General features: G+C 43.0%; 1 protein-coding gene across 1 annotated transcript in view; it reads left to right on the top strand.

Moving 5' to 3' along the window:
* The window catches only part of hoatz (HOATZ cilia and flagella associated protein), a 64380-nt gene extending 41612 nt beyond the window's left edge, over positions 1-22768 (top strand). Inside the window, exons 4-6 of the mRNA XM_060846985.1 lie at positions 55-114; positions 18589-18641; positions 22611-22768. Of these exons, the coding sequence (XP_060702968.1) occupies positions 55-114; positions 18589-18641; positions 22611-22680 (183 nt within the window). The 3' untranslated portion in view covers positions 22681-22768. The remainder of the gene's footprint in view (positions 1-54; positions 115-18588; positions 18642-22610) is intronic.
* The last annotated feature ends 4076 nt before the right edge of the window (positions 22769-26844 follow it).

The raw sequence follows: 26844 nt of genomic DNA, 5'->3' as shown, positions 1-26844 counted from the left end.
ATAGAGAATTGAACAAATAAAAGCAATTACTTCAATCATTCTTTCTTTCTACAGGCCAAGAAACGAGAAGAGATCTTGGAGTTAATTAATAAACAGAGGGAGGAAAGAATACGGGTAAGATAAATTATTTTTCAGATGATGCAGGCCCGGTTGAGGCACATGGGTCAGTGTGTACCAGAACCAGAAATCAGACTGTATGTGGCACTAGACAAAGCCCAGATGGAGACATGCACAAACAGTATGTTGACCAAACATCCCACTTTAATCCATTAACATTTTTCTATTGACTAGGTCCCAAAGTGATCACGTTCAACCTCATTAGTAATTGTCATGAATTAAGAAATCATTTCTTCCATCTAATACACTCTGTCATTTGCCTTTCCTTCACCATTAATTTGAAATAATAACAGAAATTGCTGGAGAAACTCAGTTGGATTTGCAGCATTTGTGAAGTTAATCTGAATGTTCCCCAACTGGAAACCATGGATGAACCAGGAGATCCTCTCCCTACGGTGGTGCGGTGGCTCAGTGGTTAGCACTGCTGCCTCCCAGTACCGAGGGCCCGGGTTTAATTACAGCCTTGGGCACCTGTCTGTGTGGAGTTTGCACATTCTCTGCATGTCTGCACCTCTGGATGCTCCAGTTTCCTCCCACAGTCCAAAGGTGTCTAGGTTAGGTGGATTAGCCATGAGAAGTGCAGGATTACAGGGATAGGGTAGGGGTGTGGGTCTGGGTGAGATGCTGTTTGGAAGGTCAGTGTGGACTCAATGGACTGAATAGCCTGCTTCCACACTTGTTGGGATTGTATAGAAGTCCAGGTCTGAAGCATTCAAATTGACCAACCCTGATCTATACAGGGAAGTCCATTTAGGACCTTTGTTAGGCCATCAGCAATGCCAAGAGGCGCAGACTAACCGCACAGACACCTGTCATTTGTGGCAAGGTTTACAAGTCATTACAGGCTACAAAGTGAAGTTGAACAGAATCACAGGCAACAATTCAGTGCACTCTATACTCACTTTGAACAGAAGGTCTATGGAACAATGTCATCTATCCCAACAGCGGACATTAGATTGGCCTTCTTGACAATGAATGCATGGAAAACAGTCCATGGTGTCCATGTGTGGACCAGCTGGTGAGAGTATTTGCAGATATCTTTAACCTCTCCTTACTATGACCTGAAGTCCACGCTTGCTTCAAGAAGACCGCCTTCAGCCTGGTGCCAAAGAATCATCATGCAGCATGCCTCAATAACTACTACCTAGTGGCTCTGATGTCTGTAATTTTGAAGAGCTTCAAGGGGTTAGTCATGGCTCACATCAACTCCAATCGATCAAATTGCTCTGATTATTTCCAATTCGCCTATTGGTGTAACATGTCCACAGCAGATGGCATCTCTCTGGCCCTACAGTCAACCCTGGAATATCTGGACAACAAGGATATTTACATCAGCCTCCTACTTATTGACTACAGTTCTGCCTTCAACACCATTACTCCAAACAAACTCATCTCTAAAATCTGAGACCCAGGTTTCAGCTGTCTCTGTAAACTGTATACTTGACTTCCTGACCCATCGACTACAATCAGTAAAAACAGCTGACAACACCACCTCCGAAATACTCCTTAATACTGGTGCCCAACAAGGCTGCATATTCAGCCCCCAGCTGTGTTCCCTGTACACTCACTGTGTGGCCAAATTCTGCACCAACTCCATTTACAAGTTTGCTGACACCACCGTTGTAGGGCAGCTCTCAAACAATGAAGAGAAAGTGAGGACTGCAGATGCTGGAGATCAGAGCTGAAAATGTGTTGCTGGAAAAGCGCAGCAGGTCAGGCAGCATCCAAGGAGGAGGAGAATCGATGTTTCGGGCATGAGCCCTTCTTCAGGAATCATGCCTGAAACGTCGATTCTCTTGCTCTTTGGATGCTGCCTGACCTGCTGCGCTTTTCCAGCAACACATTTTCAGCTCTCAAACAATGACTCCTGGAAGTGTTAGATTACTAGATACTAGATTACTTACAGTGTGGAAACAGGCCCTTCGGCCCAACAAGTCCACACCGACCCGCCAAAACGCAACCCACCCAGACCCATTCCCCTACATTTACCCCTTCACCTAACACTATGGGCAATTAGGCCAATTCACCTAACCTGCATATTTTTGGACTATGGGAGGAAACCGGAGCACCCGGAGGAAACCCACGCAGACACGGGGAGAATGTGCAAACTCCACACAGTCAGTCGCCTGAGGTGGGAATTGAACCTGGGTCTCTGGCGCTGTGAGGCAGCAGTGCTAACCACTGTGCCACCGTGCCGCCCATACTATGCCACCGTGCCGCCCATCAGCAACAAACTGTCCTGGTTCACCCACATAGACACAATGGTCAAGAAAGCACAACAACATCTCTACTTCCTCAGGATAAGGGAATTTGGCATGTCCACAAGGATTCTTACCAATCTTTCTAGCTGCATCTATAATAGGAAGCATTCTATGTGGGTGTGTTGTTTGGCATCTGCTCTTCCCAAACCTGCTAGAAACTACAGAGTCGTGAACATAGCCCAGACCATTATGCAAATCAGAATCCCATTCATAGACCTCATCTATACTTCTCGCTGCTTTGGGAAATCAGCCAACATAATCTAAGGCTCCTCCCAAACCAGTTAAACTCTCTTCCGTTGGGCAGGAGATATTAAATTTTGTTTTTACATGTAGAATAGCTGAAAGAACAGCTTTCCCCCCTCAGTTATTAGAATTCTGAATGGACCACTCAAATTTTAAATTCAGTCTTGATCTTACTGTCTGTGCATCTTCTCTGCAGCCTTAATATTGTATTTAGAAGATAGAACACTACAGCGCAGTACAGGCCCTTCGCTCCTCAATGTTGCACTGACCTGTAAAACCAATCTGAAGCCCATCTAACCTACACTATTTCATTTTCATCCATGTGTCTATCCAATGACCATTTAAATGCCCTTAAAGTTGGCGAGTCTACTACAGTTGCAGGCAGGCTGTTCCACGTGCCTACTACTCTCTGAGTAAAGAAACTACCTCTGACATTTGTGCTATATCTATTGTATCTCAATTTAAAGCTATGTTCCCACATGCTAGCCATCACCATCCATGGAAAAAGGCTCTAACTGTCCACCCTATCTAACCCTCTGATTATCTTATTTGTCTCAACTAAGTCACCTCTCAACCCTTTTTCTCTCCAACGAAAACAGCCTCAAGTACCTCAACGCTTCTTCGTGAGACCTTCCCTCCATACCAGGCAACATCCTAGTAAATCTCCTCTGAACCCTTTCCAATATTTCCACATTCCTCTTATAATGCGGTGACCAGAACTGTATGCCATACTCCAAGTGCGGCCACACCAGAGTTTGTACAGCTGCAGCATCTCTCGGTGGGAGAGCACTTTGGTGAAAGTGATCACAACTGCCTCACATTTAGCATAGCCTTGGAGAGAGAAAGGAGCAGTTATCGAGGGATGATATTTAATTGAGGAAAAGGACGCTATCAGACAGGAGTTAGGAAGTACAGACTGGGAGCAATTGTTCCACAGAAAGGGCACAGCAGACATGTGGGAAGACTATTTAAGGAGCAGTTGTTGCGAGTGATACTCGAATTTGTTTCACTGAGACAGGTAAGAAGGGGTAAGGTTAAGGAACCTTGGATGACAAGAACAGAGGAACTTTTCGTCAAAAGGAAGAAGGCAGCTTATGTAAGGCAGAGAAAGCAAGGCTCTAGCACAGGAGCTCAGAAATGGACTGAGGAGGACCAGGAGTGGGCACGAAAAAGGCTTCGCAAGGAGGATTAGGGAGAACCCAAAGGCATTTTACTCATACGTGAAGAATAAGAGAATGATCAGGGATAGCGCAGGGAACCTGTGTGTGGAGTCTGAGCAGATATGGGAAGCCCTAAATGAGTTTTGTGCTTCAGTTTTCACCGAGGAAAGGGAACTTGTTGTGAATGAAAACTTTGAGGAGCTGGGATACAGGCTTGACCAGATCAAGATTGATGAAGTTGATGTGCTAGAAATTTTGGAAAATATTAAGATTGATAAGTCCCCAGGGCCAGACCAGATTTATCCTAGGCTGCTCTGGGAAGCGAGAAAGGAGGTTGCTAAACTGCTGGTGAGGATATTTGCCTCCTCCCTCTCCACTGGAGTCATACCAGGGGATTGGAAGGAGGTGAATGTTGTTTCTCTTTTCAAGGAGGGTAGTAGGGAAATGCCTGGCAATTACAGACCAGTCAGTCTTACGTCTGTGGTCAGCAAAGTTTTGGAAAGAATTCTATGACTATTTGGCAAAGCTTAGTGTGATTAAAGGCAGTCAGTATGGCTTTGTGAGGGGCAGGTCATGCCTCACAAATCTTATTGAGTTCTTTGAAGAGCTGTCAAGACAGGTCGACAAAGGTCAAGCAGTGGATGTGGTGTATATGGACTTCAGCAAGGCATTTCATAGGGTTCCCCATGGTAGGTTCATTCATAAAGTCAGGAGGTATGGAATACAGGGAGATTTGGCTATCTGGATTCAGAATTGGCTGGCTGACAGAAGGCAGAGAGTGGTTATAGATGGAAATTATTCTGCCTAAAAGTCAGTGTTGAGTGGGGTCCCGCAAGGCTCTGCTCTTTGTAGTTTTTATAAATGACTTGGATGACAAGGTTGAGGGGTGGGTTAGTAAATTTGCAGATGACACAAAGGTTGGAGGTGTCGTTGATAGTATAGAGGGATACTGCAGTCTGCAGCACGACATAGACAGGATGCAGAGCTGGGCTAAGAAATGGCAGATGGAGTCTAACCTGGATAAATGCAAAGTAATGCATTTTGGAAGGTCGAACTCGAATGCTGAATATAGGATTAAAAACAGGATTCTTGGCAGTGTGGAGGAACAGAGGGATCTGGGTGTGCAAATACATAGATTCCTCAAAGTTGTCACCGAAGTGGATAGGGTTGTTCAGAAAGCATATGGTGTTTTGGCTTTCATTAACAGAGGGATCACGTTTAAGAGCCGCGAGATTTTGCTACAGCTCACAATTCCCTGGTGAGACCACACTTGGAATATTGTGTCCAGCTCTGGTGGCCCTACTATAGGAAAGATACAGAGGCTTTGGAGAGGGTGCAAAGAAGGTTTACCAGCATGCTGCCTGGTCTGGAGGGCTTGCCTTATGAAGAAAGGTTGAATAAGCTCGGACTTTTCTCTCTGGAGAGAAGGAGGAAGAGAGGAGACCTGATTGAGGTATACAAGATAATGAGAGGAATAGATCGAGTCAATAGCCAGAGACATTTCCCCAAGGCAGGATTGGCTGGTATGAGGTGTCATAGTTTGAACATATTAGGAGGAAGGTATAAAGGAGACGTCAGAGCTAAGTTCTTTACGCAGAGAGTTGTAAATGCATGGAACATGTTGCCAGCTGTGATAGTGGAAGCAGATCATTGGAGACATTTAAGCGACTGGATAGCAGTGAGTTGAGAGGTATGTAGGTTAAGTTACTATATTTTACATTAGGAATAAACCTTGGCACAACATCGTGAACCAAAGAGCCTGTTCTGTGCTGTACTTTTCTATGTTCTATTACATTATGGTCCAGAAACTCAATCCCTCTATTCATAAAAGCTAACATGCTGTCTGCTGTCTTAACAACTCTATCAGCCTGGATAGCATCCTTGAGGGATCTATGTACATGGTCACCGAGACTTCTCTGCTCATCTACACGATAAAAAATCTTACCATTAGCCCAGTAGTCTCTATTCCTGTTGCTCCTTCCAAAGTGAATCACCTCACACTTTTTTACATTAAACTCCATTTGCCATCTATCAGCCCAGCTCTGTAGCTTATCTATGTCCCTCTGTAACTTGCAACATCCTTCAGCACTATCCACAACTCTACCGACCTTAGTGTCATCCACAAGTTCACTCACCCATCCTTCTACGCCCTCATTCAGGTTGTTTATAAAAATGAAAAACAGCAGTGGCCCCAAAACAGATCATTGCAGTACACCACTAGTAACTGAAGTCCAGGATGAATATTTCCCATTAACCACCATCCTCTCTTCTTTCAGCTAACCAATTTCTGATCCAAACCACTAAGTCACCCTCAATCCCATGCCTGTGTATTTTGTGCAATAACCTACCATGGAGAGCCTTATCAAACGCCTCACTGAAATCCATATGCACCACATCAATCACTTTACCCTAATCCACTTGTTTGGTCATCTTCTCAAAGAACTGAGTAAAGTTTGTGAGGCATGATTATCCTTCACAAAACCATGTTGACTATCCCTAATCAATCTATTCCTCTCCAGATGATTATAAATCCTACCTCTTATAACCTTTTTGGACACCTTACACACAACCAAAGTAAGGCTCACTGGTATATAATTTCCAGGGTTGTCTCTCTTCCCATTCTTGAACAAGGGAACAAGATTTGTAATCCTCCATTCTTCTGGCATTATTCCAGTAGACAATGACAACATCATGATCAAAGCCAATGGCTCGGCAATCCCCTCCCTGGCTTCCCAGAGAATCCTAGGATAAATCCCATCCAGCCCAGGGGACTTATCTATTTTTATACTTTCTAGAATTGCTAACACCTCCTCCTTGTGAACCTCAATCCCATCCAGTCTAGTAGCCTGTTTCTCAGTATTCTCCTCGACAACATTGTCTTTTTCTAGTGTGAATACTGACAAAAATATTCATTTAGCACTTCCCCTATCTCCTCTCATCCATGCACAACTTCCCACTACTATCCTTGATTGATCCTAATCTTACTCTAGTCATTCTTTTATTCCTGATATACTATAGAAAGCTTTAGGGGTTTCCTTGATCGTGTCTGCCAATGACTTTTGGGGCGGCACGGTGGCACAGTGGTTAGCACTGCTGCCTCACAGCGCCTGTAGACCCGGGTTCAATTCCCGACTCAGGCGACTGACTGTGTGGAGTTTGCACGTTCTCCCCGTGTCTGCGTGGGTTTCCTCCGGGTGCTCCGGTTTTCTCCCACAGTCACAAAGATGTGCGGGTCAGGTGAATTGGTCAAGCTAAATTGCCCGTAGTGTTAGGTAAGGGGTAAATGTAGGGGTATGGGTGGGTTGCGCTTCGGCGGGTCGGTGTGGGCTTGTTGGGCCAAAGGGCCTGTTTCCACACTGTAAGTCTAATCTAATCTAAGTCTAATCTAATCCCCTCCTGGCTCTTAACTCTTTCTTTAGGTCTTTCCTGGCTAGCTTGTAACTCACAAGTGCCCTAACTGAACCTTCACATCTCACCCTAACATAAATCTTCTTCTTCCTCTTGACACGAGATAAGCCATGACTCCTGCCCTTAACAACTTTCTCCCTGCCTGACGGGTACATACTTATCAAGGACACGCTGTAGCTATTCCTTGAGAAAGCTCCACGTTTCTATTGTGCCCATCTCCTGCAGTTTCCTTCCCCATCCTATCCATCTTAAATCTTGTCTAATCACATTATGATTGCCTTTTCCCTAACAATAATTCTTGCTCTGCAATATATACCTATCCCTTTCCATCGCCAAAGTAAACATAACCGAATTGCAGTCAATATCATCGAAGTGCTCACCTACCTCCAAATTCAACACCTGGCCAGGTTCATTACCCAGTACAACATATAATGTGGCCTCGCTCCTTGTTGGCCTGTTTACATACTGTGTCAGAAAACCCTTCTGCACACATTGGACAAAAACTTGGTCTATCTAAAGTACTCGAACTATAGTAGTCCCAGTCAATATTTGAAAAGTTAAAGGCCTCCATAACAACTACGTTGTCACACTCTCTCCTATCGAGAATCATCTTTGCTGTCCTTTCCTCTACATCTCTGGAATTTCTTACTCTATTCTGTTATCCTAATGCACTTTATATGTTATAATATGCCTGTACTGCACACAAAACAAAATTTTTCACTGTACCTAGGTATATATGACAATAAATAAAATAAAATCAATAGAGAAACAGAGTTAATGTTTCGAGTCAAATATAACTCTTCTCTGAAGTCGTATCAGACTGGAAACATTAACTTTGTTTCCAAAGTTCCAAAGATTCTGCCACACCTGCTGAGTTTCTCGGGCAGTTTCTGTGTATTGACAGATATCCAGCATCTGCAGGATTTTGTTTTATTTGATTAATTAGGTTTGATCCTGGAATTCTTCAAAAAGCATTCAGGTAAATGAAACCTACATGGTGTAATTTGGTTTCATGAAACTCAGAATTTTATCTGATATTGGTTCTTGTCAGAAGCAACCACAGTTATTGAAATGGTACACAAGGATTACACAGCTCCTTCTGCCAGATCCCAGAATTCCCGTCTTAATTTGGAAGTGAGGTACTGCTGGAGCTGAGATTTAAAGCTCTTTTCTATCTTTCTTTTGCTCTTAATGGAGATGAAGAAAATAATACTTAAGGAAAGGAGAAATCTGTAGCTCAAATGAATGGATATATAACAACTGCATCATGTTGCACTCGTGAATTCAGGAACTCCCTCTATGAGATATCATGGCTGCAGGCTCTCATTCTATGATAGAGTGGGTTGATGTTGTCCTGAAAATTACCTTAAACAATATGCTGCTTGGGATTGTGGTTCTTTCAAAAGCTTAATGTGGAGTGACATGGTAGAAGATTTTTTTTCTCTGATTTATCAGTTCTTGTGTGGGAGGTGATATTATTGCCATTGTTCCTGAGTGTTTGTAGTCTGGAAGTGAAATTGTTGTTACGATATTAATGAGGACAGACTGTTTTCCTTTCAGAATTCTTTCAAAATCCGGTGGATCAACACATAGTGATTCTGTTGGTCCATTGTGGCTGAGCCAGCGAGACCAGAATGTCCCAACTCTAGTCCAATTCCTGGTGTAATCTGGTTTAGCAGTTTTAAAATATGCTGTGCGACTAATTGTCTCAGCATACCTTGCTGGGAATGAAGGTGCTCTCTCCTGATGGCTACTTCATGATTTTATAAGAAATGCAGAAGATCAACTGATTGTGATACATTTACATTCGATTAGCTTGGTAACTCGTACAGGACGGATGTTCACTTGAGGGCTGTGAGCTCCTCTAAACATTTACTCCACCATGAGAGGCAGCTGGAGCAAAGGAACTAGGAAAGAAACATCAAATGCCTAATCTCTTTATCTACTCCCTCGAGAGAGATGGTATTTAACAAAATAAAACAAAATCTATGAGCACGCTCTGTAGATTCCAACAACACTTCACCAAACACCAAAGATTTGGCAGAATACTTTCGAATCGAAGTTTACAAAGATCCTGTGTGAAACACTTGGGTGCTGCAATAACCAGTAAATGTCATTTTCCTAACGACATTTTCATTGGAGTTCTCACGAATACAACTTTTCTTTCAGCATTTCCTTCATGAGTTCTCAGGCTGCTAAAACATTAGTCAGAGAGTCATAGAGATGTATAGCATAGAAACAGACTCTTAGGTCCAGCTCTTCCATGCCAGCCAGACATCCTAAACCAATCTAGTCCCATTTGCCAGCACTCGGCCCATAGCCCAGTAAACCCTTCCTATTCACATGCCCATCCAGATGCCTTTTAAATGTTGTAATTGTACCTGCCTCCACCATTTCCTCTGGCAGCACATTGCCTGCATGCACCACCCTCTGCATGGAAAATGGGATTGCATGGTGGCTCAGTGGTTAGCACTGCTACCTCACAGTCCCAGAGACCCCTGTTCGATTACACCGTTGGGTGACTGTCTGTGAGGAGTTTGCACGTTCTTCCCGTGTCTGCGTGGGTTTCCTCCCACAGTCCAAAGAGGTGCAAGTTAGGTGGTTTGGGCATACTAAATTGCTCATTGTGCTCAGGGATGTGTAGGTTGGATACATTAGCCGTGTGAGTTGTGAGGATGAGATGGGGGATGTGGGTCTGGGTGGGGTGCCCTTTGAAGGCTTAGTGTGGGCTCGTTGGACTGGGTAACCTGTTCCCACACTGTAGGGATTCCATTAAAAAAAAAGTTGCCCCTTCGATCCTTTTTAAATCTTTCCTCTCTTACCTTAAATCTAAGCCCTCTAGTTTTGGACTTCCCTACCCTAACAAAAATATCTTGGCTATTCACTCTATCCTTGACCCTCATCATTTTATAATCCTTTACAAGGTCACCCCTCAGCCTCCAACACTCTTCGTAAAATAGACCCAGTCTATTCAGCCTCTCCCTGTAGTTTGAAACTTCTAACTACAGCAACATCCTTGTAAACCTTTTCTGAACCCTTACAAGTTTCACAACATCCTTCCTATAGGAGGAAGGCCAGAATTGCACGCAATATTCCAAAAATGCGTAATCAATGTCTTGTACAGCTGCAACTTGACCTCCCAACTCCTATACTCAATGCACTTACCACTAAAGGAAAGCATGCCAAGTGCCTTCTTCACTATCCTATCTACCTGAGACTCCACTTCCAAGGAACTGTGAACCTGCATTCCAAAGTCTCTTTGTTCAGCAACACTCCCCAGGACCTTATCATTAAGTGTATAACTCCTGCTCTGATTTGCCTTTCCAAATTGCAGTGCCTCACATTTATCTAAATTAAACTCCATCTGCCACTCCTCAGCTCATTGGCCCATCTGGTCAAGATCCTGTTGCACTCTGAGGTGACCTTCTTCACTGTCCACTACCCCTCCAGTTTTGGTATCATCTACAAACTTACTAACTAGACCTCCAGTGTTCACATCTAAATCATTTATATAAATGATGAAAAGTAGTGGACCCAGCACCGATCCTTGTGGTACTCCACTGGTCACAGGCCTCCAGTCTGAAAGGCAACCCTCCACCGCTCTCTGTCTTCTACCTTTGAGCCAGTTTTGTATCCAAATGGCTGAGTTCTCTCTGTATTCCATGTGGTCTAACCTTGCTAACCAGTCTACTATGAGGAACTTTGTCAAACACCTTAATGAAGTCCATATAGATCACGTTCACTGCTCTGTACTCATCAATCTTCGTTGTTAATTCTTCAAAAATTCAATCAAGTTAGTGAGAGATGATTTCCCATGCATAAAGCCATGTTAACTATCCCTAATCAGTCTTTGCCTTTCCAAATACATGTACATTCAGTGCCTCAGATTCCCTCCAATAACTTGTCCACCACCAACGTCAGGCTCACTGATTTATAGTTCCCTGGCTTTTCCTTAACCACCTTTCTTAAACAGTCGCACCACAATAGCCAACCTCCAATCTTCCAGCATCTCACCTGTGACTATTGATGATACAAATATCTCAGCAAGAGGCCCAGCAATCACTTCCCTAGCTTCACAAAGGATTCGAGGATACACTTGATCAGGTCCTGGGAATTCATTCACTTTTTGCTTTTTAAGACATCCAGCACCTCCTCCTCTGTAATATGGGCATTTTTCAAGATGTCACCATCCACTTTCTCATATTCTGTATCTTCCATGTCTTTCTCCACAGTAAACATTGATGCAAAATACTTGTTTACTATCTCCCCTTTTGGATATAAAATCCTTTTGGATTCACCTTAACCCTATTTGCCAAAGCTATCTCATGTCCCCTTTTTCTCTCCTGATTTCCCTCTTAAGTATACTCCTACTGCCCTTAAATTCTTCTAAGGATTCACTCGATCTCTGCTATCTACGCCTAACATATGCTTCCCTGTTTTTCTTGACCAAAATCTCAATTTCTCTAGTCATCCAGCATTCCCTACACCTTCCTTCCTTACCTTTCACCATAACTGAACATACTGTCTCTGGAATCTCATTATCTCATTTTTGAAGGCTTCCCATTTTCCAGCCATCCACACTCAATCAACTTTTGAAAGTTCTTGCCTAATACCTTCAAAATTGTCCCTCCTCCAATTTAGAACTTGAACTTTTAGATCAGGTCTATCCTTTTTCATCACTGTGTTAAAACTAATAGAATTATGGTTGCTGGCCCCAAAGTGTTAGATTAGATTAGACTTACAGTGTGGAAACAGGCCCTTCGACCCAACAAGTCCACACCGACCCGCCGAAGCGCAACCCACCCATACCCCTACATTTACCCCTTACCTAACACTACGGGACAATTTAGCATGGCCAATTCACCTGACCCGCACATCTTTGGACTGTGGGAGGAAACCGGAGCACCCGGAGGAAACCCACGCAGACACAGGGGAGAACGTGCAAACTCCACACAGTCAGTCGCCTGAGGCGGGAATTGAACCCAGGTCTCAGGCGCTGTGAGGCAGCAGTGCTAACCACTGTGCCACCGTGCCGCCCTGACTGTGCTCTCTGACTGACACCTCAGTGCTCTCTGACTGACACCTCAGTCACCTGCCCTGCCTTATTTCCCAAGAGTAGGTCAAGTTTTGCAGTTTCTATAGTTGGTACATTCAAATAGTGAGTAAGAAAATTTTCTTGTACACATTTAACAGACTCCTCTCCATTTAGACCCTTAACGCTATGGCAGTCCCAGTCTCCATTTGGGACTGTGTCTATAGTACAATCCAAATAAGGTAATCATCTCTTTCTTATTTCTCAGTTCCACCCAAATAACTTCCCTGGCATATTCCCAGGAATATCCTCCCTAAGAACAGCAGTAATGTTTTCATTTTGAGGAAGTGACAAAGTTGATTAATGATGGAATGGCTGTAGATGTCGGTGCATGGACTTCGGTAAGGTGTTTGGTAAGGTTCCCCATGGTAGGCTGATGGAGAAAGTGAAGTTGCATGGGGTCCGGAGTGTACTAGCTAGATGGATAGAGAACTGGCTGGGCAAGAGGAGACAGTAGTAGTGGATGCAAGTTTCTCAAAATGGAGAACTGTGCCCAGCGGTGTTCCACAGGGATCTGTGCTGGGACCACTGTTGTTTGTGATATACATAAACGATCTGCAGGAAGGTAGGTGATCTGATGAGCAAGTTTGCAGATAATACTAAGATTGGTGGAGTAGCAGATCGTGAAGGGGACTGTCAGAGAATGCAGCAGAATATAGACAGATTGGAGAGATGGGCAGAGAAATGGCAGGTGGAGTTAAATCCAGGTAACTGCGAGGTGATGTAGTTTGGAAGATCCAATTCAAGAGCGAACTATATGGTAAATGGAAAAGTCCTGGGGAAAATTGATGTATATGGACATCTGGGTGTACAGGTCCTTTGGTCCCTGAAGGTGGCAATGCAGGTCGATAGAGTGATCAAGAAGGCAAACGGCATGCTTTCCTTCATCGGATGGGGTATTGAGTACAAAGGTTGGCAGGTCATGTTACAGTTGTATAGGACTTTGGTTCAGCCGCATTTGGAATACTGTGTACAGTTCTGGTTGCCACATTACCAAAAGGATGTTTTGGAGAGGGTGAAGAGGAGGTTCACCAGGGTGTTGCCTGGTATGGAGGGCACTAGCTATGAAGAGAGGTTGAGTAGATTAGGATTATTTTCATTAGAAAGATGTAGATTGAGGGGGGACATACTTGAGATCTACAAAATCATGAGAGGTATTAACAGAGTGGATAGCAAGAACTTTTTCCCAGAGTGGGGGACTCAATTACTAGGGGTCACAAGTTCAAGGTGAGAGGGGAAAAGTTTAAGGGAGATATGCGTGGAAAGTTCTTTACGCAGAGGTTGGGAGGGGAGGGGGGTTGCCTGGAATACATGCCAGCAGAGGTAGTAGGGGCAGGCATGATAGAATCATTTAAGATGTATCTAGACAGATACATGAATGGACAGGGAGCAGAGGGATGCAGATCCTTGGACAGGTTTAGATAGAGAATCTAGTTCGGTGCAAGCTTGAAGGGCCGAAGGGCCTGTTCCTGTGCTGTAATGTTCTTTGTCTTTGTTCTTATCAAAAACTCCACTCCCCTCCTTCTCTTGCACCGCCCCCCACCCCATGTGTACAACGGCCTTCTGTTGGTCCCACTCCCCATTAAGAATATTCTGCGCTCTCTCTGAGATATCCTTGATCCTGGCACCAGGGAGGCAAGACACAAATCTGATTTCTTGCTGTCGGCCACAGAAATGTCTGTCTGTGCCTCTGACTAGAGAGTTTCCTATCACAATTGATCGCTTGGAACCCGACATACCCTTCATTATATCAGAGCCAGTCTGGGTACCAGAAACTTGGCTGTTTATGCTACAGTCCCCTGAGAGTCCATCACGCCCTACATTTTCCAAAACGTCATACTTGTTTGAGTTGGGGATAGCCACAGGAGACTCCTGCACTACCTGCCTACCTCTTCTATCTTTCCTGGAGTTAACCCATCTATCTGACTCTATCTGAGGCTCTTCTCCTTTCCTATAACTGCTGTCCATCATACCCCCTAGTTTTTATCAATTCATCTTGGCCTCTAACTATCACTCTAAACGATCCGTGCGATCTGATAGGATTTGCAACCAAACACACTTATTGCAGACATAATCATCATAACATGGAAATTCTTCCTAACATCCCACATCTGACAGGAAGAGCACATTACTCTCCGGAAGGCCATCTTTGTACCTTAACAATCTACAGAAAATAGCACAGTCTTACTGCTCCAGGCTAACTTAGTGCCTATGTTTTATATTTTTGAATTTTAATCAAGAGACAGATCTCAATAAAATGTATAACCAAAAAAAACCCACTCTACTCACTATTAAAAAAAAAGACAGCTAGGGTACACTGAAAAACCATGCACTTACCTGCTGTTGTGCTGAGCTCTCCCACACATTCCTCCAAATTTGTCTATGAATTTCACTGTTTGGTGGTTTTTCTTAGACGCACTGTAATGTCCAGAAATACTTGAACTCAAACAGGCAGTAGCTGCGCTGATTCACTGCTAAGTCAGATAGCAGTGTAGGTTTATTTCTCTTTCTCTCACTGACAATGTGAACACTTCCTCTGTTCTCTTCTTCCTTTTAAAGTCCTGTTGTTCTGATTTTTCTCCAAAGTTCCAAAATAATGCAACATCTCATAACACAGTAACCCTTGAGCCTGTCTTCCATCATGCAAATGTGCTCCCTGGTAAGTGCTAATAATCGTTGGGAGATTTGTCCTTGAGAGCTACGATTAGTGATTCCATCATTCCATGAAATACTGCACTGACATGAGATAACTTTGGCATGTAGGGTTAAGGAGAATCCAGAGGGTTTCTACAAATACATTAAGGACAAAAGGGTAACAAGGGAGAGAATAAGGCCCCTCAAAGATCAGCAAGGCGGCCTTTGTGTGGAGCTGCAGGAGAAGGGGGAGATACTAAACATGTATTTTGCATCAGTGTTTACTGTGGAAAAGGACATGAAAGATATAGATGGTGACATCTTGAAAAATGTCCATATTACAGAGGAGGAAGTGCTGGATGTCTTGAAATGCATAAAAATGGATAAATTCACAGTACCTGATCAGGTGTACTCTAGAACTCTGTGGGAAGCTAGGGAAGTGATTGCTGGGCATCTTACTGAGATATTTGTATCATCAGTAGTCACACATGAGGTGCTGGAAGACTGGAGGTTGGCTAACGTGATGTCACTATTTAAGAAAGGAGATAAGGACAAGCCAGGGAACTATACACAAGTGAGCCTGACGTCCTGGTTCCTAGGGGCAGGTGTAAATATATTTGGAAAGGCAAGGACTGATTAGGGATAGTCAACATGGTCTTGTGCATTGGAAATCATATCTCACAAACTTGATTGAGTTTTTTGAAGAAGTAACAAAGAGGTTTGATGAGAGCAGAGCAGTAGATGTGATCTATATGGACTTCTGTAAGGCGTTCGACAAGGTTCCACATGGGAGACTAGTTAGCAAGGTTAGATCTCATGGAATACAGGGAGAACTAGCCATTTGGATACAGAACTGGCTCAAAAGGTAGAAGACAGAGGGTGGTGGTGGAGGGTTGATGTTCAGACAGGAGGCCTGTAACCAGTGGACTGCCACAAGGATCGGTGCTGGGTCCTCTATTTTTCATCACTTATATAAATGATTTGGATGTGAGCATAAGAGGTATAGTTAGTAAGTTTGCAGATGACACCAAAATTGGAGGTGGAGTGGACAGCGAAGAAAATTACCTCAGATTAAAACAGGATCTTGATCAGATGGACCAGTGAGCTGAGGAGTGGCAGATGGAGTTTAATTTAGATAAATGTGAGGTGCTGCATCTTGGGAAAGCAAATCTTACAGGACTTATGCACTTAACGGTAAGGTTCTAGGGAGTGTTGCTGAACAAAGAGACTTTGGAGTGCAGGTTCATAGTTCCTTGAAAGTAGAGTAGATAGATAGACAGGATAGTGAAGAAGGCATTTGGTATGCTTTCCTTTATTGGTCAGATTATTGAGTACAGGGGTTAGGTGGTCATGTTGTGGCTGTACAGGACATTGGTTAGGCCACTGTTGGAATATTGTGTGCAATTCTGGTCTCCTTCCCATTGGAAGGATGTTGTGAAACTTGAAAAGGGTTCAGAAAAGATTTACAAGGATGTTGCCAGGGTTTGAGGATTTGAACTATAGGGAGAGGTTGAATAGGCTGGGGCTGTTTTCCCTGGAGCGTCGGAGGCTGAGGGCTGACCTTATAGAGGTTTATTAAATCAAGAGAGCATGGATGGGGTAAATAGACAAAATCTTTTCCCTGGGGTGGGGGAGTCCAAAACTAGAGAGCATAGGTTTAGGGTGAGAGGGGAAAGATATAAAAGGGACGTAAGGGACAATGTTTTCACACAGAGGGTGGTACGTGTATGGAATGAGCTGCCAGAGGAAGTGGTGGAGGTTGTACAATTACACCATTTAAAAGGCATTTGGATGGGTATATGAATAGGAAGGGTTTGGAGGGATGTGGGCTGGGTGCTGGCAGGTGGGATTAGATTGGTTTGGGATATCTGGTCGGTATGGACGGGTTGGACTGAAGAGCCTGTTTCCATGCTGCACATCTCTATGACTCTATGAAAGCAGTGAAGGTGGATAAACGTTTTAGCTTTCTTTTGTGATATTTGTAGGTGTTCATATTTCACAGCCTGAGGGCACAGGCCTCATCAACCAGCATCTTCATCCTAATATTCTCACTGCTTGGATAAAGCCCAATTAGTCCCTTTGAACTGTGGGTATATTGGAATGCAGCCCCCTACTGCAATATTGATATTTTTTGAGTACAGTAAATACAGATCTTCCAACTTGTCAACATATAAACTACGTAGCTTCCCTGCCACCCCCCACCCCGGACTGCCATATTGCCCTGCTGGGGAGACAATGGTCTAGTGGTATTATTGCTGGTCTATTAATGCAGAGACCCAGATAATGTTCCGGGGATCCGGGTTCGAATCCCACCAGAATTTGAATTCAATAAAAATCTGGAATTAATATTCAAATTATAACCATAAATCCATTGTCGATTGTTGGAAAAATCTATCTGGATCAGTAATGTCTTTCAGGGATGGAAGCTGCCATCCTTACCTGGTTTGGCCTACATGTGACTCCAGTCCCACAGCAACGTGGATGACACTTAACTGCCCTCTGGGCAATAAATGCTGCCTAGCCAGCAATGCCCTCGTCCTGTGAATGAATTTTTTAAAAAAAGCTTTATTAAGTGTGACTGTAGAAGCATGCACTCCTCTGACTTCCTTTTCACTTTAAATATTGGTGTACACTGAGTATTGCTGCTGATAACTGGAAATACGCAGCTGTCTACTTTGTTGTAAGTAGTTTGAGGTATGCTCTATTCTGTCCTTGATTGTGTATATTTTCAAGTATTCAGGGCCTGCTTATGTGATGATAAAAGGCAGATGATATAGTCTTTGTTGGCTGTCTGATATGATTGGGATGATGCTCAGTCCAGACCCTGTAACTACACGAATACATTGGGTTGTTAAGTCACCTTTCTTTGGGCTGTTTGACCATCTGTTTTGGTAACAAAGTTCATCTTGTGAGTGCATCAGATGGAAGTAGGACAGAATGATGTGTGTGTTTCAAAGCAAATCCAACTTCTCGTCTTCGTACTGTTCTTCTCAATGTAACAACACTAGATACTGAGCCTCTTTGTCATGTTCAGACTCAATTTTTCAACCATCCTCTTTGCTAGTCTCTCCCACTTCACTCAACATGAACTCAACCCATCCTTACTTACAGTCACTTCACTTCTCACCTCAATGCTCGCTAACTCTCATTAGCATCTATTCGAAGATCCTCATTCTCATTTTCAATCCCTCCATGGCCTAACTCTTCCTTATTGTCTCCAGGTATGTGCCTTAGCCCTGACTACAGTTGTAGCAAGTGAAAAATCACACAACACCAGGTTATAGTTCAAAAGGTTTATTTGGAAGCACTAGCCTTTGGAGCACTGCTCCTTCATCGGGTGATTGTGGAGAATAAGATTGTAAGACATAGAATTCTGAGTGTGATTTGTTGAATTGTGGGACTTTTAACTTTATCCACCCAGTCCAACGCCAGCTTCTCCAAATTACAATTGTAGCGCACTTCTTCCTCCATTCTAATGTTAATCACATTATCTGTAACCACTATCTTGTGTTTGACTTTTACTCCAAACTAAACATACACACTCTCAGTCACTCTATCTCTACACCTCTGTCTTTACCTCTATCTCTATTGGAAGTCAGATTACTGTATTGGTTTTTTTGGGTAAGAACTGAGTATGAGTGATTTAAATCACTTCCAACTTTCTCTTTCACAGAAAGAACTATTGGCTCTTCCATATAAACCAAAGAGAATGACAAAATCTCCACCGTAAGTGTTGCTACTGTTCTTGCAGTTATTAATATTGTGATACACGCCATGTTTAATCTGTAATGGAATACAAAGAAGCAGTATGTTATAATTAATCAACAATGTTTCCTTTTTCTGTGAGCATCATTCCATGATATCCTGGTCCAGAATGATTTCCTGTCATTGATAACGGCTGTTTATTTCCCAAACCATTACAGTTTCAGTTAATGTATCCTTCATTCCCTGGTCTATTGTACCTTGTAAAACTTGAGAGATTTTACTCTAAGTAATTATTGAGTAACAGTGCAAGCTTGATGAACTGGATGGTCTCAGTCTGTGTTGTAAGTTGCGTCATTCTGTGTCATTTATGATGGCGATTATTGTTTTTGAGAAAATGGTAAAAGCAGAGAGAAAACAGAAGATTTGAAAAAGGGAAGAATAGAGAGGGCGCAATGTGGAATTGATATAGCGGAGTCAAGGATGTAACAGTTTTTAAAAACTGGGCACGTTCACATTTGACAAAGAAACGAAACTCAAGGTGACCTGACAGCTTTTTATGTCATACCTTAACAATTAAGAAATTTGTGCAAATCAGTTCAATGGTCCCTGTCTGCAGGATACATTGAGATGATCATTGAGCTCATTGGGATTTGCTGTTGTTGATATCTCTCTCTCCAGGAGTTTTCCACTTCTTTGTAGGAAACATAGAATGACTGGTTCACAAAATCTAAAGTCTCTCACTTACTAGTCAAAAGCAACAGCTTGCAGCAATGAGTGAGAGAAAATAAACTGGCTTTCTTTAGGCTTTAGCTAGCTTTTACTACAGATAAAATGACTACTTTAATTTTCAGAGGTCCGATGGTTTCTCACTATAATCATTCACACCTACAAGCTGTTCATCCAGATAGGAGCTAATCACGTAGCTGTTGTCATTTAAAACTGGTCACCACTCCACAGATTAGTCAACTACTTGTTACATTTTGTAAATTCCCCATGTGTCCACTTAATCTACAATAAACATCATCACTCGTTCTCCAACCAAGCCTCTTCAGGAGTACCATGTGCAGTTATAGGAAGGATATTATGACATTGGAGAGGGTTCAGAGAAGATTTATCAAGATTTTGCTAGATATGGAGAGTTTGAGCTATATGGAGAGGCTGGATAGTTTTTCATTGGAGCATAGGAGGTTGAGGGTTGACCTTTTGGAGGTTTATAAAATCATGAGAGGCATAGATACGGTGAATAGCAAGAGTCTTTTCCCTAGAGTGGGTTGAGTTCAAAAGTCAGGGTCATTTTTTGAGGTGAGAGGAGAGGCTTTAAAAAGAACATGAGAGGCAACTACTTTTACACAGAGAGTGGTGAGTGTGTGAATGAACTGCCAGAAGAAGTGGTAGATGTGAGTACAGTTACAACATTTAAAAGACATTTGGATAGGAACATAAATAGGAAAGGTTTGGAGGGATATGGGACAAATGCAGGCGGGTGGTATTAGTTGAGTTTGGGAACATGGTCAGCATGGACTGGTTGGACTGAAGGGTCTGTTTCCATGTTCTATCACAAACAACAGTAGAAAACAGCACTTGAAATAAATGATGCTAACCTGCTTTTAAAAAGTGTAGCAACCCTTCTAAAGTTGTGTTTTTAAAACAATCCATTTTCCCATTTCAGTTCACAGTCAAAAGTATAGAAAAATAAAAATTTACAGTCTTTACACTTTGTGTCTTCCCCTCTCTATCCTTCTCTTCTTGGACCTCTGCTCCAGACAGTATTTCATGTGGACTGCAGCGGTTCAAGGAGGCAGCTCACTACCACCTTCTCAAAGGCAACTAGAAACAGGCAATAAATACTGAGCCTCAGCCAGCAATGCTGTTATGTCATGATTGAATTTTTAAAAAGTTAAGCCAGAAACAGGATGTTGAAGTAAAGAACTGAGCCACAGAAACCAGCAGTGTGGGAAAACACGACCAGATGAGAAAACATGCCTATAAATGAATCAGCATTGTGAAAATTACTTTCCAGTGCAGAATCCTGGTCTCTAGCTTTCAGTCTCTATAACTCTTTCACATTTTTCACTATAGGTCTCTGTCTGTTTCACTTCCACTATTCTTTAGTCCACTCTGTCTCAGCCTCTCTCTGTGACTCTGTCTACTGTGAGCTGGCAGTAGTGAACCACGTTTAACATTTATTATTTTCCTTAAATGACTTTCTTGATTCTCAGTGAGTGTAGTTTGAGAGGAGACCTCTCCTATCCAGGTCCTGTTGTGGGAGGACAGTCCATTGCAAGGCCTAGACCTTTTACCAAGGTTCGAGAGCTGATGAGTGATCTATGAGGAAACCATCTGGTTTTTCACTTCCTCTTTTACAGAAGAATGAGATTTCTTCTTTCTGCCATTGTGTCCAAAGTGTAAACAGAGTGTCAGAGTTGCAAATGCAGACTACTATTGCTGCAGGTTTTAGTGGTCAGCTCAATACATCTTTGTTCAATTCATTCAGGCGTTTCTGGCTGGGTCAGTTTTTATTGGCCATTCTTAGTTGTCCTTGAGAAGGTGGTGAGCTGCAGCCATAGTGCATTTGTGTAAGTAATTCCACCATGTCATTCGAGAGAGAGAGAGCCAGGATTTTGACCCAATTCATTATTTAGTATTCTGAATAAGCTTTCAGTTTCACAACATCCCACTTAGTGAGTCCAGATGTACAGGATGTGAGAATTCACCTCTTCTCTCCTGACATTCAGCTTCAGTTGTACGGTAGCGAGCTCACTGAAATGGGAAGAAATACTTCAGTAATAGATTCCCAAAGGAGTCTGGAAGTAAACACAGTGCATGATTCATTCTGAACTTGGTTTGTGCTAACCTCAGCTCCCCCGGAATGCTGTGGTTATACAGCAAATGGTGGAGGTACCTGAGTAATAATGAGTGGTTCTCAATTATCTTGGCCGTGATGACCGTACAGATAAACAGCCAGACAGCACAACAGCATCTAAGCATAGATAAACACCATAAGGTATAAGAGCAGAAACATACCATTCGGCCCATCAGTCCATTCTGCCATTCAATGAGATCTTAGCTCATCTGATAATACTTAACTCCACTTTCCTGCGTTTTCCCTATAGCTCTTGATTGCTTTACTGTTTCTAAATCAGTCTGGATATAAGAATGGTTAATTACACAGGGCCTCAGGATGCAGGAGATAAGACTTGCTCCTGACCTGACCCCTCCACCATGAGTTTTCAAGGAACTATCAGGACTGAACAAGAATGGTTTGTGTTTTCCACCTGATAAGTCTAGTTTGTATGAAATCATTTCTTAAGCACATCAAAGTGGAGAAGCTGACTTGCTGCAAAAGGTACTGGGATCAGCATTTTGCAGCTAAATGGATTAGGAGGAGAAGTGTTTGAAAGTGAGGACTCCCTGACAGCACAGTGAATAATGCACTTACTGTTTCTTTACATCTTATTTCAGGTTTGACAGTTCAACCTTCACTGATTCTGCATTGGCCCTAGGTCAGGAACCACACTGAATTGATAGTGTGATAAACACGAGGGTGACATTAAATTCCCTAGCTGTGACTGATTGTCATGAGTTGTAGTCCGCAGTCTGCCAACTGTTTGTGGGGCCTATAGCTGAATTAGTAGTGAACAGTGACTGAGCTTGCATGACAAACCAGTAATCGATCCACAACCCTAATTGACGTTTCGTTTGCCTTTGCAATAAGAAAAACATAAGATGTGTGCTTCTTCTTTCAGCCATTGACTCTCTTCCTATGCAATATTCTTCCTCAGGGCTATTGATAATATTAGTTTTTCAGTCTCTGAGGCCACCTTCATGCTTGTCAGCCTGTTTTCATTTGCTTCTCTTAGTATTTGCAGAGGAATAACTCCAGGACTAAGCCACCCAACACTGTACATACCATAGTGTAAGGAACAAGGGCTCCTTGTGCCTACCTGCAGCCCGTCTACTGCATAACATGTCACATCTGATTGCTTACAGAAAACCTGCATGCCCAGAGACCAGCGATGAGGCTGAGGAGACCTATCAGATCTTAAGGCAGTTTGACTGAATGTTCAGCAAACATCTCAGAGACAAAGTGATGTCTAAGTGCAGATGAACTACTTCCCTGATTTCAATAAATACTATATTTTCTTTCAGCTGTAACTGATTTGTCTGTTCATTTGTCTGTCCAGTAGTTCTGCATTTCCTCTGAGAGTCACACAGCTGGTACAACTCCTGTGCCTGGGGAACATCAGTGATGTATTGAAGCTGGCTGTTCAAGACTCAAGGCATAGCTTGCTTCTAACCAAGCAATAATTTTATGTGCCTAACCTAGGTGGTGAATGTTGGCAAAATATTCAAAATTGTGAGGAATCATAGTGAACCACTGCTGCAGCCATTTTTAGACAGTAAGGTCTGCAGATGCTGGAAACCAGAGGCAATAGCTGTGAAGCAGGTCAGACAGCATCCGAGGAGCAGGAAAGTCAGCGTTTCAGGCCAAAACCCTTCATCAGGTTGCTGCCACTTGTTTTGACACACAGCTGACCCCTGGTCTATGGGTCAAAGAGAAGATCAAAAATAACTTTTAAAAACGCATTTATTTGCAATATCTCCTTTTGGCCACTGTCTCACGTACTGTTTGTTACTGGATATTTTCTTGAGGTCTTGTGTGGGCAGGACAGAGACACACATGCACACACCAAACAGACAGGTCCATGGTACACGCATGTTTTGAAAAAGCTTAAACTCTCTGTATTGTCTATTTCCTCACAGGTTGTAACAGTCTGATTAGCTCAGAGGGGAGAACAATGTGGCATTTTTACATTATTCTCAGGTTAAATTATTGACAGCCAAGCCTGCGTAGGTCTGAGCAGCTGTTTCTTTTTGTAGATATAATTAAATCAGGAATGCATTGTCTTGACAAGTACTTTTTATCTCTTAAGGTCAGTGTTGATTTCTGACAGTTTATTAGATGGTTCAGTTTGATGACCAGTCTAGCAAGAAAGCAGCAGAAAATGTGTTGCTGGAAAAGCGCAGCAGGTCAGGCAGCATCCAAGGAGCAGGAGAATCAACGTTTCGGGCATGAGCCCTTCTTCAGGATTTCTGAAGAAGGGCTCATGCCCGAAACATCGATTCTCCTGCTCCTTGGATGCTGCCTGACCTGCTGCGCTTTTCCAGCAACACATTTTCAGCTTTGATCTCCAGCATCTGCAGTCCTCACTTTCTCCTAGCAAGAAAGCAGCATTGCTAAACCCCAGGAAACTGTTGATAAAGTTAGTTGATATTTTAAGTTGAAATCAACTAAGCAGCACCCATCACAAACAGGAGATCCAGGGATCAATGTAACCAAATCACACAAAACACCTATAAAGCTCTCATTTGGATTACAAAACATACTAACTCCCGATTTGGAGGTGCTGGTGTTGGACTGGGGTGTACAAACTTAAAAATCACACAACACCAGGTTATAGACCAACAGGTTTATTTGGAAGCAGTAGCTTTCGGAGCACTGCTGGTGTGTGATTTTTAACTTTTCACTAATTCCCAGGTGTGACTCAATGGTAGCACCTCTTCGATGAATATGAAGGGCAACATTCTTCCCTCACCCAACATCCGTATTAAGACTGATTACGGATGACTTGTTTCATTGCTATCATCATGACAATGCCAATATTTCCTAATATTTTCCCCCCAAAATTAGTTTGTCAAGCAGTATGGACATTGTCTAAATGTGAGCGTGTAATTGATGACCTCTTTACAACTCCACAAACAAAACTAGGGTTTTCTTTGCTACTTTGCAAATATTTGAGAGTTAGGTTTTTAAAAATGCAAATGCTTGGATAAGATTCACCATTTGAGATGAATTATCCGTATTGACCCTGCATAATTCGTTTCTGGCACCCTAGCCATTTCTGACAATTGTATACAGTGTTGACACTCCCACCTGTAGATTATCCTACTCAATTATATCCCTTATCCACTTCCCAGAAATGCTGCTAATTCACAATTCAGGCAACCAGTGATCACTTCATAAAAAATGGGAGCAGCATATAGATAAAATCATAACACATTGTACATAGACCTAATATTGCTTCAATAAATCAAGCACTTAAAAACCTCCAGCTCTCTGTTTACCTACATTCAACTAAATATTATTTCACCATAAATCTGTGGTTAGGAGCAGAGCGAAGCTGAAAATTAACAGCGAAACCAGTAGCTAGATCCAGGGTAGGAGACTCGAGAGTGTGGTGCTGGAAAAGCACAGCAGATCAGGCAGCATCCGAGGAGCAAGAGAATTGACGTTTCGGGCAAAAGCCCTTCATCAGGATAGGAGACTGTCATTTCTCATCAATGCAGTGCTGAGGAGGACAGTGGACTGATTATGACTCCAAAATATTTTAAATGTTACAGGAGATCAGTGAAACAAAGAATTTAAGTTTTCTGACATGCAGGGGACCTCGATTATCCGAACGTGATGGGCGGGCATTATTTCGTTCGGATAATCGATTATTCGGTTAATTGATTAAATGCCTTTCCTCTGCGGCTCGGAGTTTTTGAAGTCTGTTCAGGAGACTGCAGCAGCACACAGCGTGCAAGGCACCTCCCCCCCCCCACCCCACCCCAACACTGCCCCCGCCCCTCTCGGGGCACCTGGAATGTACACCAACAAAACTGCTGCTACTGCTGCCTTTGTGTGGTAAGTCTCCAAATAGCGCACACACAGTCGCACGCACAACTTTTTACTGCAACTTCTTTGACAGGTTCCATGTTTACCCTGTACTGGACAATGTTGGAAAGATTATCTGGGGAAGGGGAGTGGTTTAGGGTATACCCCTCTGTAGAACACCAGGGAAGGTGGAGGGAGAGAGAGAGGGTGGGAGGTCAGTCATTTGGAGACGTTGCCTGTTTAATCACTAAACAAAAGGCGCGATCCCAGTTGGAAACACGTCTTTGATGTAATGTTTCCATCGGGACCTCAAGAACTCCTTCGGATAATCCGATTTTCAGATAATTGGCATTCAGATAATCAAGGTTCCTCTGTAGACTGTGTGTCCAGAACAGAAAATAACTTGCTAATTTGTGACAGTCACACAAGGAGGAAGTGGTCAAGCGCAGGAGCTGTGGTTTACTAAGGGAATTGAACCTCATGTTTAGGGGAAGAAGAAGACTTATGTTAGGATGATATGTGAAGGCTCAGTTAGGGCGCTTGAGAGTTACAAGTTGGCCAGGAAAGACCTAAAGAGAGAGCTAAGAAGAGCCAGGAGGGGACATGAGAAGTCATTGATGGACAGGATCAAGGAAAATCCTAAAGCTTTCTATATGTATATCAGGAATAAAAGAATGACGAGAGGTAAGATGAGGGCCAATCAAGCATAGTAGTGGGAAGTTGTGCATAGAGTCAGAGGAGAAAGGGGAAGCGCTAAATGAATATTTTTGGTCAGTATTCACACGAGAAAAAGGCAGTGTTGTCGAGAAGAATTCAAAGTTTGTGAGAAGATTTGTAGCTCAGGTGCTCATTGTTGTGGTTCTGTTCGCCAAGCTGGGAATTTGTGTTGCAGATGTTTCGTCCCCTGTCTAGGTGACATCCTCAGTGCGTGGGAGCCTCCTGTGAAGCGCTTCTGTGCTGATTCCTCTGGCATTTATAGTGGTTTGTCTCTGCCGCTTCCAGTTGTCAGTTGCTGTCCGTTGCAGTGGCCGGTATATGGGGTCCAGGTCGATGTGCTTATTGATTGAATCTGTGGATGAGTGCCATGCCTCTAGGAATTCCCTGGCTGTTCTCTGTTTAGTTTGTCCTATAATAGTAGTGTTGTCCCAGTCGAACTCATGTTGCTTGTCATCTGCGTGTGTGGCTACAAAGGATAGCTGGTCGTGTCGTTGGTGTTCATGGATGCGGATCGTTAGCTGTCTTCCTGTTTGTCCTATGTAGTGTTTTGTGCAGTCCTTGCATGGGATTTTGTACACTACTGAGAAAATACTGAGAAACAGGCTACTAGACTAGATGGGATTGAGGTTCACAAGGAGGAGGTGTTAGCAATTCTGGAAAGTGTGAAAATAGATAAGTCCCCTGGGCCAGATAGGATTTATCCTAGGATTCTCTGGGAATAGCGAGTTTTGAGAAGATTTGTAGCTCACGTTGAGGTTTTGGATGTATGTTTGCTCACTGACCTGAACGATCCATTTCCAGACGTTTCATTACCTTACTAGATAACATCTTCAGTGATGAAAATGTGTT

Source organism: Hemiscyllium ocellatum, chromosome 29 (assembly GCF_020745735.1).
Source record: "Hemiscyllium ocellatum isolate sHemOce1 chromosome 29, sHemOce1.pat.X.cur, whole genome shotgun sequence".
In the NCBI taxonomy this organism is placed as follows: domain Eukaryota; kingdom Metazoa; phylum Chordata; class Chondrichthyes; order Orectolobiformes; family Hemiscylliidae; genus Hemiscyllium; species Hemiscyllium ocellatum.
This window is presented reverse-complemented; position numbering and strand designations above follow the sequence as displayed.